Genomic DNA, 15,660 nt, shown 5'->3' on the forward strand with positions numbered 1-15,660 from the left:
GGGGCATCTATGGGGCCATAACTGCATGGAGCATTATATGGGGCATCTATGGGGCCATAACTGCATGGAGCATTATATGGGGCATCTATGGGGCCATAAAGAACTGCATGAAGCATTATATGGGGCATCTATGGGACCATAACTGCATGGAGCATTATATGGGGCATCTATGGGGCCATAACTGCATGAAGCATTATATGGGACATCTATGGGGCCATAACTGCATGGAGCATTATATGGGGCATCTATGGGGCCATAAAGAACTGCATGAAGCATTATATGGGGCATCTATGGGACCATAACTGCATGGAGCATTATATGGGGCATCTATGGGGCCATAACTGCATGAAGCATTATATGGGACATTTATGGGGCCATAACTGCATGGAGCATTAATTGGGGCATCTATGGGGCCATAACTGCATGGAGCATTATATGGGGCATCTATGGGGCCATAACTGCATGGAGCATTATATGGGGCATCTATGGGGCCATAAAGAACTGCATGAAGCATTATATGGGGCATCTATGGGACCATAACTGCATGGAGCATTATATGGGGCATCTATGGGGCCATAACTGCATGGAGCATTATAATACGTGACTGGGCCATCTAGTATAAAATAATTAGCATTGTTATCTGTGCCATTGTGAAGCCATGATTGTTCTTGATTATGTCTTTTAGACTTATATGATGTTAAAGCCTTCAGCCGGAGTCAGCTGTCCACCGCTGCAGCCAATCACTACAACGCAGGTACCTGTCAGTCACATCATTACATCTACAATTAAAGGGACACTGTCACCTGAATTTGGAGGGAACAATCTTCAGCCATGGAGGCGGGGTTTTTGGGTTTTTGATTCACCCTTTCCTTACCCGCTGGCTGCATGCTGGCTGCAATATTGGATTGAAGTTCACTCTCTGTCCTCCATAGTACATGCCTGCACTAGGTGCAATCTTGCCTTGCGCAGGTGTGTACTATGGAGGACAGAGAATGAACTTCAATCCAATATTGCAGCCAGCATGCAGCCAGCGGGTAAGGAAAGGGTGAATCAAAAACGCAAAAACCCCGCCTCCATGTCTGAAGATTGTTCCCTCCAAATTCAGGTGACAGTGTCCCTTTAAGAGTCAGCAAGACACCAAACGCGTCTGATATATTTTTTTTATGCTCATGCTACTACTTGAATGTAGCCACAATAAAGTTTTTTTTGCTTTTAATTCGCTTTGCTGGATTAAAAAAAAAACTTTTCACAACTTTATTGGTACAGGGTCCAGCTCAGAGTGATCGCAACTTTTTTTTGCATTGGAGCCAACTATTCTAAAGAGAAACTTTAATATGTGCCCAACTGGCCAAGGGGTAGTTTGCTCCATTTGACAATGATGGCTTTTTTGAGCATAGGCAATGCCTTAATTTACTTAAAGGGGTGATCACACAAGACTAGAATTGGAAATATCTGATAGCCCTTAAAGGGGTTGTCTGTTACTAAAAAACATGGGCCTAAACCAGTGCTAAAATAAAATAAAAAAGGAATAAGAAAACATAGTTGCTTACCGGCTACTGCTCCATACAGCTTCTGGGCCCCAGGCTCGTTCTTCCAGCTCAGACAGACTGTGACCACTGCAGCTAATCAGTAGCTGCTGATTGGCTACAGTGATCACCTGACACTTCCCGCCAGAAGAGTAAATCAGGAGACCAGCAGAGAGCACCGGCAGTCGTACAGATGATTGGTGGGGGTCCGGTATGCGAGTGTGTGTATTTTTTTTTTAATTTTAGAAATGTAATGAGCTAATTTCCAAACTGTTTTGTAAGTAGCAGACATTCCCTTTAATAATAATAATAATAATAATAATAATAATATTTATTTATATAGCGCCAACATATTCTGCAAGGCTTTACAGTTAAAGGGACATCCAATATTTCCCATCATAGTCTTATTATTTAAAAGTAGTAGTTGACACCCAAAATAATACCGCCCCTCCGCGGTGCACGAGAACAGCACAGGTTTGGTGCACTGTGTTGCCACACGCATGAAATGACCCTTTGTCTTGTCTATGAAAGTTTCGACAGTCGGTATTACACCATTTCTGGCACGGACCGACCCCATAGAACAACAATACCGTTTTTTGTTTGCGCAGCCTATGCAGAATCTGACGTGAAGAAATCTCAGGACCATCCTCAGAGAGCCAGCGTGAAGAAACACAGTAAGTATTGTTAATCTGCCAATCGGGAGGATATCAGGAGCCACGGTGGGGGGGGGGGGGGGGGGGAAGGGTCAGGAAAAACCGCCTCCTGCTGCACCGAACCTTGCACCCAGCTCAAGAGATCGCGCGCAAAAAAAAATATCTCAATTTTTTTTCCATTTCTTCTGTAAACAGATGACTTCCAACGAATTTTAACAGGTTGGACCACATTAGCGGTCACATAGCACACATAGTATAACGCCACAGCTCTTCTTAGGAAAGAAGCACTCATATGATTTCCCAGGAATTTCTTCGTTGAGCTGTGACTCATTGAGTGTTTTTTTATTTTATACACACTTTTTTATTAATTGAGTTATGAGAATTGTGAGAGGATAGGAAAAAAAATAGAACAGCACCCCTCCTGTCCATGTCTGGTATTGCACCTCACTCGAGCGTTAAGTGTGTCCAGTGGACAGGAGTGGTGCTATTCCCAGTAAAAGTGCAAACCCATGATCTAGTATCATAAAACTGATTCCCAGGTGCGGGTGTATTGAGCTGGTTTCATATGTGTTATACAGCCGACACCTGACTAGCAGCAGCAGCAGCGACCAGAGCCAGCTCTGATCGCTGCGGTTAAGGCCCTTGAACACTGCTGTCAATCTCTGACAGTTGCAGAATTTAGGGTTCACCATGCTGGTGGTGATGGGTTCATACTCTCCGCGACTTGATCACGGGGTGCTGATGGATTACCTCCTGAACGTGCCCGTCGCTGCCATCTAGGCTCTCATGCACAGCGCAGCCGTCACCGCTCCATCAATTTCCTTATGTGTTGCAACAAAGTTATGCTATCCGTACGGTAAACGCAAGCAAACATAAATTTAGATGCCAAAATTACAAAAAAATCAATAAAGCTGTCATGATCCAGTCCGGGGTTTGTTTCTGATTACTTTCTTCCCGGGATGGTCATGCGGGGGTTAATCTTTTCTACCTCGTTTTGGTATATGGCTATTTCAGTCCGCTGCTACCTGCAAGCAGTGTCAGTTATAGTTCCAGTTTCTGGCTGGAGCAGCTGACCCCGTTATACCCTGCTTTGTCCTCTGCCCGTTTACCTAGGCCCCGTTAATATTTTCCCCTGTGACTTCGCTCATCGTAGTACTCGCTCTCTGTGTTGTGACGTCCTGGTATTTGACTCGGCTTGTCCCCTGACCTATTTGATTGTCTTTCGTCTCTGGCTTTCCTGCTCCCAACCGGCTCTGACTTATTTGGCTTGTTTCTGACCACGTGTATTGTTGTGAACTCTGGTACTTTGTTCCCTCTCCGTTGCTGACCCGGCTTTTCTGACTACTCTTCCGCCTCCTAGTGGCTCCTGCCTGCTGCTCGGTGGTTTCTCTGTGAGTCTATCTATTTTCCTTCATCCGCACTCCCTGGTGGATGTTTTGTGCTACTGCGCTGCAGCAGGTATTATAAAAGCACAATAAAAACATTGTTGCACCCTTAAATTGTAATGCAAAAAAAGGGTCGCTAGGTCATTGCTACTGCACAATGAATACTGCAAAAACCATACCCAAAGAATAATGGCACCGCTTGACCCGACTTTTTTTTTGTCCAGTAAGGTAATATGGTAAAATGAATGGTGCAATTCAAAACTATGACTTGTCCCGCAAACAACAAGCCCCTCATACGGCTAGGTGGGCAGAAAAATGAAAATATTACTGCTCTTGAAATAGGGGAATAATGAACGCGTGAACACGCAAGGAGGGAAATCGCCCTGCCATCAGGTGGTTGAATCGTGGCTGCAGGTTGGCAGCGGGATCAGTAGCCATCACTTCTCGGACACATTTGTAAAGGGGTTGTCCTCAAAGACTGACTCGGAATGGTGCTTGCAAAAATTATTTGGCTAAGGAACATGGCTTTATTAATAGAAGGGGCCCACGGTGCCAGGGATTTTGTTCCTTTTGGCTCTGGAACTGGTTAGGTTGGGATTGCGGAGCAGCAGCGATAAGTCCCAGGATATTATTTGGCAGCGGTGACCCCAGTAGCAAAATGTCTTGTAGAGAACTCCTGGATATGGATATTTCCTCTTCGCTCCATGTTCCATGATCTAGTTAATTTAATCTGACCGGCTCCGTCTATGAACAACTTTATGTCACGATGCTCTGGTGGTGCCGATCCTCAGGTAGACGCTCCAATTTCGGGTCTCTTCTGTGCTCAATACCGGACAGTATTTCGTGGATCAGCACCTGACCAAAGCTGCGTATGAAGGGGGCTGGCTGAATTTTCAATGGCTAAGCCAGCCCCCTTCTCTGCAACCTAAATATAGAAGGGGGCTGGCTTAGAATATAAAATATAATGGAATGACTCCAGGAAAAGTAGACACCCGGGCAGCATCAGGAGCGTAGTTTGTCGTAATTGACCATGATTTCTTCTCTTCAGACCCACGCGGGACGCATCTGTGGGAGTTTATTAGAGATATCCTGCTCACACCTGAGAAGAACCCAGGCTTAATAAGATGGGAAGACCGCTCCGAGGGGGTGTTCCGATTCCTCAAGTCCGAAGCAGTGGCACAGCTATGGGGAAAGAAGAAGAACAACAGCAGCATGACCTACGAGAAGCTGAGCCGTGCTATGAGGTAACAGAAGGGCCTTTATTCCTTTACCAGGTGGAAACTTTCCATTTATAGTACTGTGTCTTATGTGGTAAAGAGACCTTAGGGCCCCCTCTGACACCAGGGGCCACATGCAGCTGCTACCTTGCCACCACCTAAATCTAAACTTCTACCCTTATGGTTTACTATTGAGTGCTAAAAGAATACAGGGCCAAATAACACTGCCTAAATAACACTGGCCAATCAGTAAACTAGTCGCTCCTCTAGGGCCGGCCCTAGACTAATATATGCAAAAAAAGACAAGCTTAAAAAAGAATGAAAATCTCTTATCGTATGGTCTGTATGTGTCCCCCTTACCTGCCAGAAGCTGTCGGTGCACTAAATTGTAACCACATGGCATCATTATTTATTTATACGTCATGCTCTACCCCTTTCCGATTGGCAGATACGTGCAGTCACATGATAATCGAGTGATCAGTCCCGCCCATGCTGGAAAAGACACTTAAAAAAAAATCATTTTTGTAAACCCTATAAATCTTGGAGGTTCCAAAAAATTATGGAACCTCCAAGATGGAATAATGATGCCCCTAAAGTAAGTCCTTCACCAAATAGACGGCTACCAATGGAGGTCTGCCTTAAAGGGATTTTCCAGTTAAAAAAAAAAATGTATCACCTATCCCGGGATTCAGGGCCCCCACAGATGTTTAAGTAGTCACCAGACAACCCCTTTAAGGCCATATTATGTACATGCATAAACGCCATCTGTCCTAAATTTTCTGGAACTCCTGGGACAAAAGGGGTGTGGTTTATGTAAAGTAGGCGTTCCTGAGGATTGGAAGCACTACCAGGATTGGTTGGTTGTTCCCTGGTGGGCGTGGTTTGGAGGCGTGGCTTATACCACCCCAGAAATGTTGGTAACCATGTACATGTAGCCAAAGTAATGGGGATTCACATCGCTACTGTGCCTTTAAGGCACAGATCATATCACCACCTAGTCTATCAAAAAGAAAAAAGTTAGGCAGGTATTTAAAGAGCCAGAAACACATGATTTAGCTGTAAAAAAATATATTTTCCCAATGACAACACTTCTGTTATTCAGCCTTGATTAGCTTTGTCATAGGGACATTACATGGATTGAGTTCATACTAATTACCATTGACATCAATTCTCCCTCTGGTTGGAATACTTGTAGTTATGATTGTGAATATTAATGTGGACGGTGATTTGGAGACAGGAAGTGTTGTCATGAGAAGCGGGTGGATATTTTTCATATTCTGAGTCACGGGCGACTATTACATAAGAAGGATGAATGATCCTTCCAGTGATCTCCTCTTGGCATCGAAGTAGGTGACTAGATCTGATAGGATGACACACGCAGAGGCAGTAGCCTTGGTTGCAACATTTATTTCATTTTATTCCTCCTTCAACCTTTACAATGTCGTTCACCAGCATAGTTTTACCATTGCATCAGGAAGAATTTGCTGTGCGGTAATGAAGTCTACTCCAATAATATAAAATAATGCCTCCATAAAGCCACCATAAAGTAACCAATAATGCCACCATAAAGTAACCAATAATGCCGCCATAAAGTAACCAATAATGCCGCCATAAAGTAACCAATAATGCCACCATAAAGTAACCAATAATGCCACCATAAAGTAACCAATAATGCCACCATAAAGTACCCAATAATGCCACCATAAAGTAACCAGTAATGCCACCATAAAGTAACCAGTAATGCCACCATAAAGTAACCAATAATGCCACCATAAAGTAACCAGTAATGCCACCATAAAGTAACCAATAATGCCACCATAAAGTAACCAGTAATGCCACCATAAAGTAACCAATAATGCCACCATAAAGTAACCAATAATGCCACCATAAAGCAACCAATAATGCCACCATAAAATAACCAATAATGCCACCATAAAGTAACCAATAATGCCACCATAAAGTAACCAATAATGCCGCCATAAAGCAACCAATAATGCCACCATAAAGTAACCAAAAATACCACCATAAAGTAACCAATAATACCACCATAAAGTAACCAATAATGCTACCATAAAGTAACCAGTAATGCCACCATAAAGTACCCAATAATGCCACCATAAAGTAACCAATAATGCCACCATAAAGTAACCAATAATGCCACCATAAAGCAACCAATAATGCCACCATAAAGTAACCAATAATGCCACCATAAAGCAACCAATAATGCCTCCATAAAGTAACCAATAATGCTACGATAAAGTAACCAATAATGCCACCATAAAGTAACCAATAATGCCTCCATAAAGTAACCAATAATGCCACCATAAAGTAACCAATAATGCCACCATAAAGCAACCAATAATACCACCATAAAGTAACCAATAATGCTACCATAAAGTACCCAATAATGCCACCATAAAGTAACCAATAATGCCTCCATAAAGTAACCAATAATGCCACCATAAAGTAACCAATAATGCCACCATAAAGTAACCAATAATGCCACCATAAAGTAACCAATAATGCCTCCATAAAGTAACCAATAATGCTACGATAAAGTAACCAATAATGCCACCATAAAGTAACCAATAATGCTACCATAAAGTAACCAATAATGCCACCATAAAGCAACCAATAATACCACCATAAAGTAACCAATAATGCCTCCATAAAGTAACCAATAATACCACCATAAAGTAACCAATAATACCACCATAAAGTAACCAATAATGCCACCATAAAGTAACCAATAATGCCACCATAAAGTAACCAATAATGCCACCATAAAGCAACCAATAATGCCACCATAAAGTAACCAATAATGCCTCCATAAAGTAACCAATAATGCCACCATAAAGTAACCAATAATGCCACCATAAAGCAACCAATAATGCCACCATAAAGCAACCAATAATACCACCATAAAGTAACCAATAATGCCACCATAAAGTAACCAATAATACCACCATAAAGTAACCAATAATGCCACCATAATGTAACCAATAATGCCACCATAAAGCAACCAATAATACCACCATAAAGTACCCAATAATGCCACCATAAAGTACCCAATAATGCCACCATAAAGTACCCAATAATGCTACCATAAAGTAACCAATAATGCCTCCATAAAGCAACCAATAATACCACCATAAAGTACCCAATAATGCCACCATAAAGTACCCAATAATGCCTCCATAAAGTAACCAATAATGCCACCATAAAGTAACCAATAATGCCACCATAAAGTAACCAATAATGCCACCATAAAGTAACCAATAATGCTACCATAAAGCAACCAATAATGCCACCATAAAGTACCCAATAATGCCACCATAAAGTAACCAATAATGCCACCATAAAGCAACCAATAATGCCACCATAAAGTAACCAATAATGCTACCATAAAGTAACCAATAATGCCACCATAAAGTAACCAATAATGCCTCCATAAAGTAACCAATAATGCCACCATAAAGTAACCAATAATGCCACCATAAAGTAACCAATAATGCCACCATAAAGTAACCAATAATGCCACCATAAAGTAACCAATAATGCTACCATAAAATAACCAATAATGCCACCATAAAGTAACCAATAATGCTACCATAAAGTAACCAATAATGCCACCATAAAGCAACCAATAATGCCACCATAAAGTAACCAATAATGCCACCATAAAGCAACCAATAATGCCACCATAAAGTAACCAATAATGCTACCATAAAATAACCAATAATGCTACCATAAAGTAACCAGTAATGCCACCATAAAGTAACCAATAATGCCACCATAAAGTAACCAATAATGCCTCCATAAAATAACCAATAATGCTACCATAAAGTAACCAATAATGCCTCCATAAAATAACCAATAATGCCACCATAAAGTAACCAATAATGCTACCATAAAATAACCAATAATGCCACCATAAAGTAACCAATAATGCCTCCATAAAGTAACCAATAATGCCACCATAAAGTAACCAATAATGCTACCATAAAATAACCAATAATGCCACCATAAAGTAACCAATAATGCCACCATAAAGTAACCAATAATGCCACCATAAAGCAACCAATAATGCCACCATAAAGTAACCAATAATGCCACCATAAAGCAACCAATAATGCCACCATAAAGTAACCAATAATGCCTCCATAAAGTAACCAATAATGCCACCATAAAGTAACCAATAATGCTACCATAAAATAACCAATAATGCCACCATAAAGTAACCAATAATGCCACCATAAAGTAACCAATAATGCCACCATAAAGCAACCAATAATGCCACCATAAAGTAACCAATAATGCCACCATAAAGCAACCAATAATGCCACCATAAAGCAACCAATAATGCCACCATAAAGTAACCAATAATGCCACCATAAAGCAACCAATAATGCCACCATAAAGTAACCAATAATGCTACCATAAAGTAACCAATAATGCCTCCATAAAGCAACCAATAATGCCTCCATAAAGTAACCAATAATGCCACCATAAAATAACCAATAATGCCACCATAAAGTAACCAATAATGCTACCATAAAGTAACCAATAATGCCACCATAAAGTAACCAATAATGCCACCATAAAGTAACCAATAATGCTACCATAAAGTAACCAATAATGCCACCATAAAATAACCAATAATGCCACCATAAAGTAACCAATAATGCTACCATAAAGTAACCAATAATGCCACCATAAAATAACCAATAATGCCACCATAAAGTAACCAATAATGCTACCATAAAGTAACCAATAATGCCACCATAAAGTAACCAATAATGCCACCATAAAGTAACCAATAATGCTACCATAAAGTAACCAATAATGCCACCATAAAATAACCAATAATGCCACCATAAAGTAACCAATAATGCCACCATAAAGCAACCAATAATGCCACCATAAAGTAACCAATAATGCCACCATAAAGCAACCAATAATGCCACCATAAAGCAACCAATAATGCCACCATAAAGTAACCAATAATGCCACCATAAAGCAACCAATAATGCCACCATAAAGTAACCAATAATGCTACCATAAAGTAACCAATAATGCCTCCATAAAGCAACCAATAATGCCTCCATAAAGTAACCAATAATGCTACCATAAAGTAACCAATAATGCCACCATAAAGTAACCAATAATGCTACCATAAAGTAACCAATAATACCTCCATAAAGTAACCAATAATGCCACCATAAAGTAACCAATAATGCTACCATAAAGTAACCAATAATACCTCCATAAAGTAACCAATAATGCCACCATAAAGTAACCAATAATGCCACCATAAAGTAACCAATAATGCCACCATAAAATAACCAATAATGCCTCCATAAAGTAACCAATAATGCCACCATAAAGTAACCAATAATGCCACCATGAAATGCTAAAATAACAGCAACAAGCAGTGACCAAATAATACCACCATATAGTGCTCCAATAGCAACAAAATACACTGACCAAATAATACCAGCATATGGTGATGAAATCATATCAACATTCAAAGACCCAGCAATATCCCAATACAGTGCTCAAATAATAACTATATGCAGTGCTCAAATAATAACTATATGCAGTGCTCAAATAATAACTATATGCAGTGCTCAAGTAATAACTATATGCAGTGCTCAAATAATAACTATATGCAGTGCTCAAATAATAACTATATGCAGTGCTCAAATAATAACTATATGCAGTGCTCAAATAATAACTATATGCAGTGCTCAAATAATAACTATATGCAGTGCTCAAATAATAACTATATGCAGTGCTCAAATAATAACTATATGCAGTGCTCAAATAATAACTATATGCAGTGCTCAAATAATAACTATATGCAGTGCTCAAATAATAACTATATGCAGTGCTCAAATAATAACTATATGCAGTGCTCAAATAATAACTATATGCAGTGCTCAAATAATAACTATATGCAGTGCTCAAATAATAACTATATGCAGTGCTCAAATAATAACTATATGCAGTGCTCAAATAAGAACTATATGCAGTGCTCAAATAACAAAGCCATGAAGTGACCAATTATACAATCATACACAGCTTAAATAAATGCATACAGAGACTAAATAATAATACCATGCAGAGCTTAAATATTACCTACATATATTGCTTGAATAAAACTTGCATACAGAGACCAAATAATATCACCATGCGGTGCTCTAATAATACCTAAATACAATGCTGAATTACCACCCCCCTAAAGTGACCAATAATATAACCCTAGGCTGCTCAACTAACACTTACAGAGACTAAATAAATAAAAATACTAAATACTACCTATGTATATTGCTTGAATAAAACTTGCATACACAGACAAAATGATATCACCATACAATGCTCAAATATTAGACGTACAGTGCCAATAATGCCAATGTACCTTGACCAAATAATATCACCATACAGTGACTTAATAACACCACCATGCGGAGCTGAAATAATACCGATATATAGTGCTTAAATAATCCCAATCTAGAGTGACCAAATAATGCCAAAATGCAGTGTTCAAATAATACCCCTATATTGTGCTGAAATAATGCCAGCATACAGTGAAGAAATAATACCACCACACAAGTAACAGATCTGTTATAGTAACGTAATAACAGCGCTATACAGTGCATAAATAATACCGCTATATAACTAATATAAAAATTCTGGGAGGTGAGAAGGCACAAATGCTTGTCCCTCCACAGAGGTCATAGTGAGCACACAGGTCGCGCACCCGCTGTGACAAAGGGTAGAATCCCCCTTTAAAGGTAGAATCCCCCTTTAAGACACGGCGAGGTTTTATGGTGTGCGATATTCGGGATAAACTAATACATTTTGGCGTTTTCCCACCAGATACTACTACAAGCGAGAGATCTTGGAGCGCGTGGACGGGAGGCGTCTGGTTTATAAGTTTGGGAAGAATGCTCGGGGATGGAAGGAGAATGACAGCTGAAGCCCACCGAAGCCCACCACTGACTGCAAACACTGACTAATTTATTTATATGGGGGCAGCAGAAGGAGGCGAGGAGGAAGACGGACCCCGGTGCCCGTGATGCCTCTTCTCGACACTCGGGAAGACGGTGTTGTACACGGTTCTCTGTGACTTGCAGCTTTTCTGGGATTCGGCTGCATTGTGTTCTGAGCTCTCGGGGGATTTATAGGGTTAATTGGATGTAATAATGTGAGATCGGGGACGCCGGCTTACGCTCTTATAATGGTCTTGGTTTTGTATATACTTTGTGTAAAGTTTTTTTTTTTTTTTTTTTAAGTTGGGGCAGATTTTGCAATGTAATTAAAGGCAGCTGTATCTTAAAGGGGTATAAAAAAAAACAACAACCAAAAAAACGTAATGATTGTATGCTGATCTAGGGCGGTTTTCGTTTCTGCAGCCGGCATCATGGCGATTACCAAGTCCCCCCCCCCTACATGTCATGACGTCGACGTCTTAGGGCGTAATAAATGCAAGAGTCGCCCAGGACACCAGCCGCAGAAGTGAAGCCTGGACACCGCATCGGAGCAGCGCAAATCTTTAGGCTTTTTGTCACTTTATCTCTTACTTTCCCCCCCCCCCCAAAAATATATGAATGTAACATGGACCAAACATGTCGCTGCGTCCTTCCACTTCTGCTTCAGTCCATCTGATTATCTGACTGTGAATCGTCCTATTTGTTACCGGCCGGAGGTGGAAGCTGCTACTTTTGGGCATTACAAGCTTTAGGTCTAATGTCGGTGGGGAGAATTTTGGGGTTTTTCTTCCTCTAATATCGGTGGTCGATAGAAGCGGGTGAATATAATAGAGTTTATTTCTACATCATCTACCCTCCCTGTACGTAGTCGTAATAATCAGAGCATATCCCTATCGTATGGGTTATGGCCGAGGGGTATGTTCAGACTTGGCTGTTGGGGCGCAGATTGGGCTACATAGGTGACTAATGGGAGCATAATCTAAAATCTACAGTGCTCGATCCCCTTTCTTGGGAGCATTTGTGGTGGTGGGACTTAATGCATTGATGATGGCAGTACCCCTTTAAATGAAGAGTTGTTAAAGGGGTAGACCGAAAATTGGAAAACATGGCTGCTTTACCCTAAAAAACAGCCCCACACCTGTCTACAGATGAACTGCAATAACGGATGGGGCTCACGGAGAGAGGTGGCTGGAAGAAAGCAGACGTGTTGCTATTCTTCTACAGTTCCTTAAATTGGGTTTCCATCCAAATGAAGTTTTGCAAAAATCTGATTAATTGGGCATTAAAATATAGAGATTGAGCATTGCCCCTGTGCAACCCTCGGTGAAGTGAAAATTTGGTCCTAAGCGAAGGACAAAGTAATGAAAATCATGGCGCCAATCCGGCCACAGGTGGAGAAGCTCTTCCAAAGCCGGTCCTCACAAAGATCTGACTAAGGCTATGTTCACACTGAGGATCTTTGACTGTAATAAAGCTTTTTCTTTACCAAAAATATCTATAAATTATTTCTCAATAAGCCATAACTAGGAAGAGCGTGCTCGTATCTGATGCTTGGCTGACGTATCGCTATCACCTGTGCTTCAGAAGAGTTGGGTATAGAAGAGTCTTCAGAGAGGACTATAGAGAGCCCGTGACACTAAACAAGGTTCCCGTGGACAGGGATGTTCATAGAAAACAGTGGGCACTAGAAATGAGCGAATCTTTTGCAGAATTTGCTCCGGAACGTTTGCTGTGAAACAAAAGTAATCCAAAGCTTTCAAATGTTCTGGAAATCTTCTTTACTCTTGTGCGGTCACATTCTATCTGTACAGTTTCTCAGCATTTCATGGTTCTATCCCTATCTCCACGGCAGAACTGTGACTTCCTCTCACTATCCAGATTCATCACAATACGGCTGCTGCATTCCCTACCTCGGCTTTTATACAGGCTGTGATAGTCACTCCCGGTGGGCTGGGCTATGCAATGTCATGTGATAGCTGCAAGGCATTATGAAGGAACCTGCCCCACGTCACGTCACCCTTCTCTACTAGTTGATTTGCACAAAGCAAACCACTAATTGATCGACATAGCCAGATTCAAGAAGTACCTAAAAATTCAACACAAATTTTAATTTAATTTGCTCATCTATAGCGGGCAGCATAGCAAAGATAAAAATGCGGCAGCTTTCAGCTTCTTCCTGACACCAGCACAGCCTTATCTATCTTGGGTAGAAGGTCCTGATGTCCCCATCATATTTGTAGAAATCTGGTACATTTTCCAGCTCTCGTTTGCAAACATTGAGGGGCGTCCTCTGCCCATTTCACTGGGGATGAGACCGACCTGGAAGCGCCTCCTCTCTCCAAGAATTTCTTCTGTAAGTCCAGTCTTTCGGTAGTAGAAGTAGACTATTACGGGGTGACTCCATCAGACCCTTAACAGGACAGGAGGAGCACTCCGAACTCCGAAAAGTTGAATTTCTATTTTTTTTTTTCTGATGTAGCTCATGATTATGGAGAAATGTCTAGTTTGTACTGTATAGTTTATTAATAAAATGAACTTTTAGATTAATCTGTGTATTATTTCTCTATATGGAATTTTATAAGTTAATGATAGGTGTACAACATTTACATTGTGTTTATCATCCCAGAATCTCTGTGAATCATGTAGAAATCTTTAAGGGGTGGTCCGAACTCCAAAGCAATTTTAATCCTCAATCGCAATCTATTTAGTGCCAGAATCTAAACAATTTTCTAACATACATGAATTAAAAATTCCCTACCCTTCTCTCACTACACTATCTACATTTCTTTTTTTTGTTACTACTGCCTTTTTTGAGGACGCTTCGTTTGAGAATCCACATTGCATGCTGCGATACTCAAACAAAGTGTCATGAGGGAGCAGCAGCTGCGGTTACTTCCGCAGCCCCTGCCATCAGTAAAGTGTCATTTCATTTGAGTCATCAGTAAAGGTCATTTCAGGGGCTGGGCTAGTCCCTATGTGTTGTGCACAGTGACAGTGCACTCTCTCACCGAATGAGATCAGCGGTAACGAGTGCACTGTCAGAATACCCAGTGTCGCCCTCACAAGTGATGTCACTGGTCTCAGCATGCCGGGTATTCTGACAATGGGCTTTTGTTGCCAGCTTGTTACTGCTGATCTAAACTGGCAACAGAGAGCGCACTGTCACTGTCATATCGCACAGGGACTAGCCCAGCCGCTAAAATGAGTGTCACTGATGACTCTGATGGTGACACTGATGGAGAATATGAAAACAGTTTATATTATGGCCCTAATTAGATTGAGATTTAGGATGAAAATTACTTTGCACTTTGAATCGTCCCTTTAAAGGGTTTTCTCACTAGACAAATGGTCTGATCTTCCATTTTGGGAGAAGTTTCCCTAACTCCCAAATGATAGAGTTGCGTCTCTGCCTCCCCTTGCCCCCCCCCCAACTATCTTGTCCTACCAATAGTCTGGCCATTTTTTATGATCTCTCCTGATCACTTTGCCCAGTGTATCAGTCACAAGAGCAGCAGTTTGATCTCCAGAGCTGATCTTCCAATAATGACTGGGGACCATTGTGCAGTTACATAGTCTTTTGGTCATTCAGTCATTCTCCTTTATATAATTATATGCCATCACTTTGTCTTGTCCTGCTTTTTCCATATCTGAGGGTCGACGAGTATGTAATACTATATATAACTCTTAGGGCCGAGAAGGAATAAAGACTGGGGCACGACGGCATCAAAAAATGCTCTGCTAAAAATCCCTTTGTATAGCCAAGTGGACATTAAGTCCAACAATCTGCTAATTCTGTAGGTTTTGGGATCGAGAGAACCAAAACAAAAGCACTTATTGATGAGAGAATGTCACCTGTCTGCGCGGGAGAGGGTCCCCATAAGAAA

At 40.9% G+C, this 15,660-nt stretch overlaps 1 protein-coding gene across 2 annotated transcripts in view; it reads left to right on the plus strand.

Annotated features, from left to right (window-relative positions):
• EHF (ETS homologous factor) overlaps positions 1-14,323 on the plus strand; it is a 56,299-nt gene extending 41,976 nt beyond the window's left edge. For both annotated transcript variants that reach the window (XM_069739892.1, XM_069739891.1), the window contains exons 6-9: positions 686-754; positions 2,135-2,200; positions 4,613-4,808; positions 11,664-14,323. In XM_069739892.1, the coding sequence (XP_069595993.1) occupies positions 686-754; positions 2,135-2,200; positions 4,613-4,808; positions 11,664-11,763 (431 nt within the window). In that variant the 3' untranslated portion in view covers positions 11,764-14,323. The remainder of the gene's footprint in view (positions 1-685; positions 755-2,134; positions 2,201-4,612; positions 4,809-11,663) is intronic.
• The last annotated feature ends 1,337 nt before the right edge of the window (positions 14,324-15,660 follow it).

The sequence above is a fragment of the Ranitomeya imitator genome, chromosome 9 (assembly GCF_032444005.1).
Source record: "Ranitomeya imitator isolate aRanImi1 chromosome 9, aRanImi1.pri, whole genome shotgun sequence".
Classification (NCBI taxonomy): Eukaryota; Metazoa; Chordata; class Amphibia; order Anura; family Dendrobatidae; genus Ranitomeya; species Ranitomeya imitator.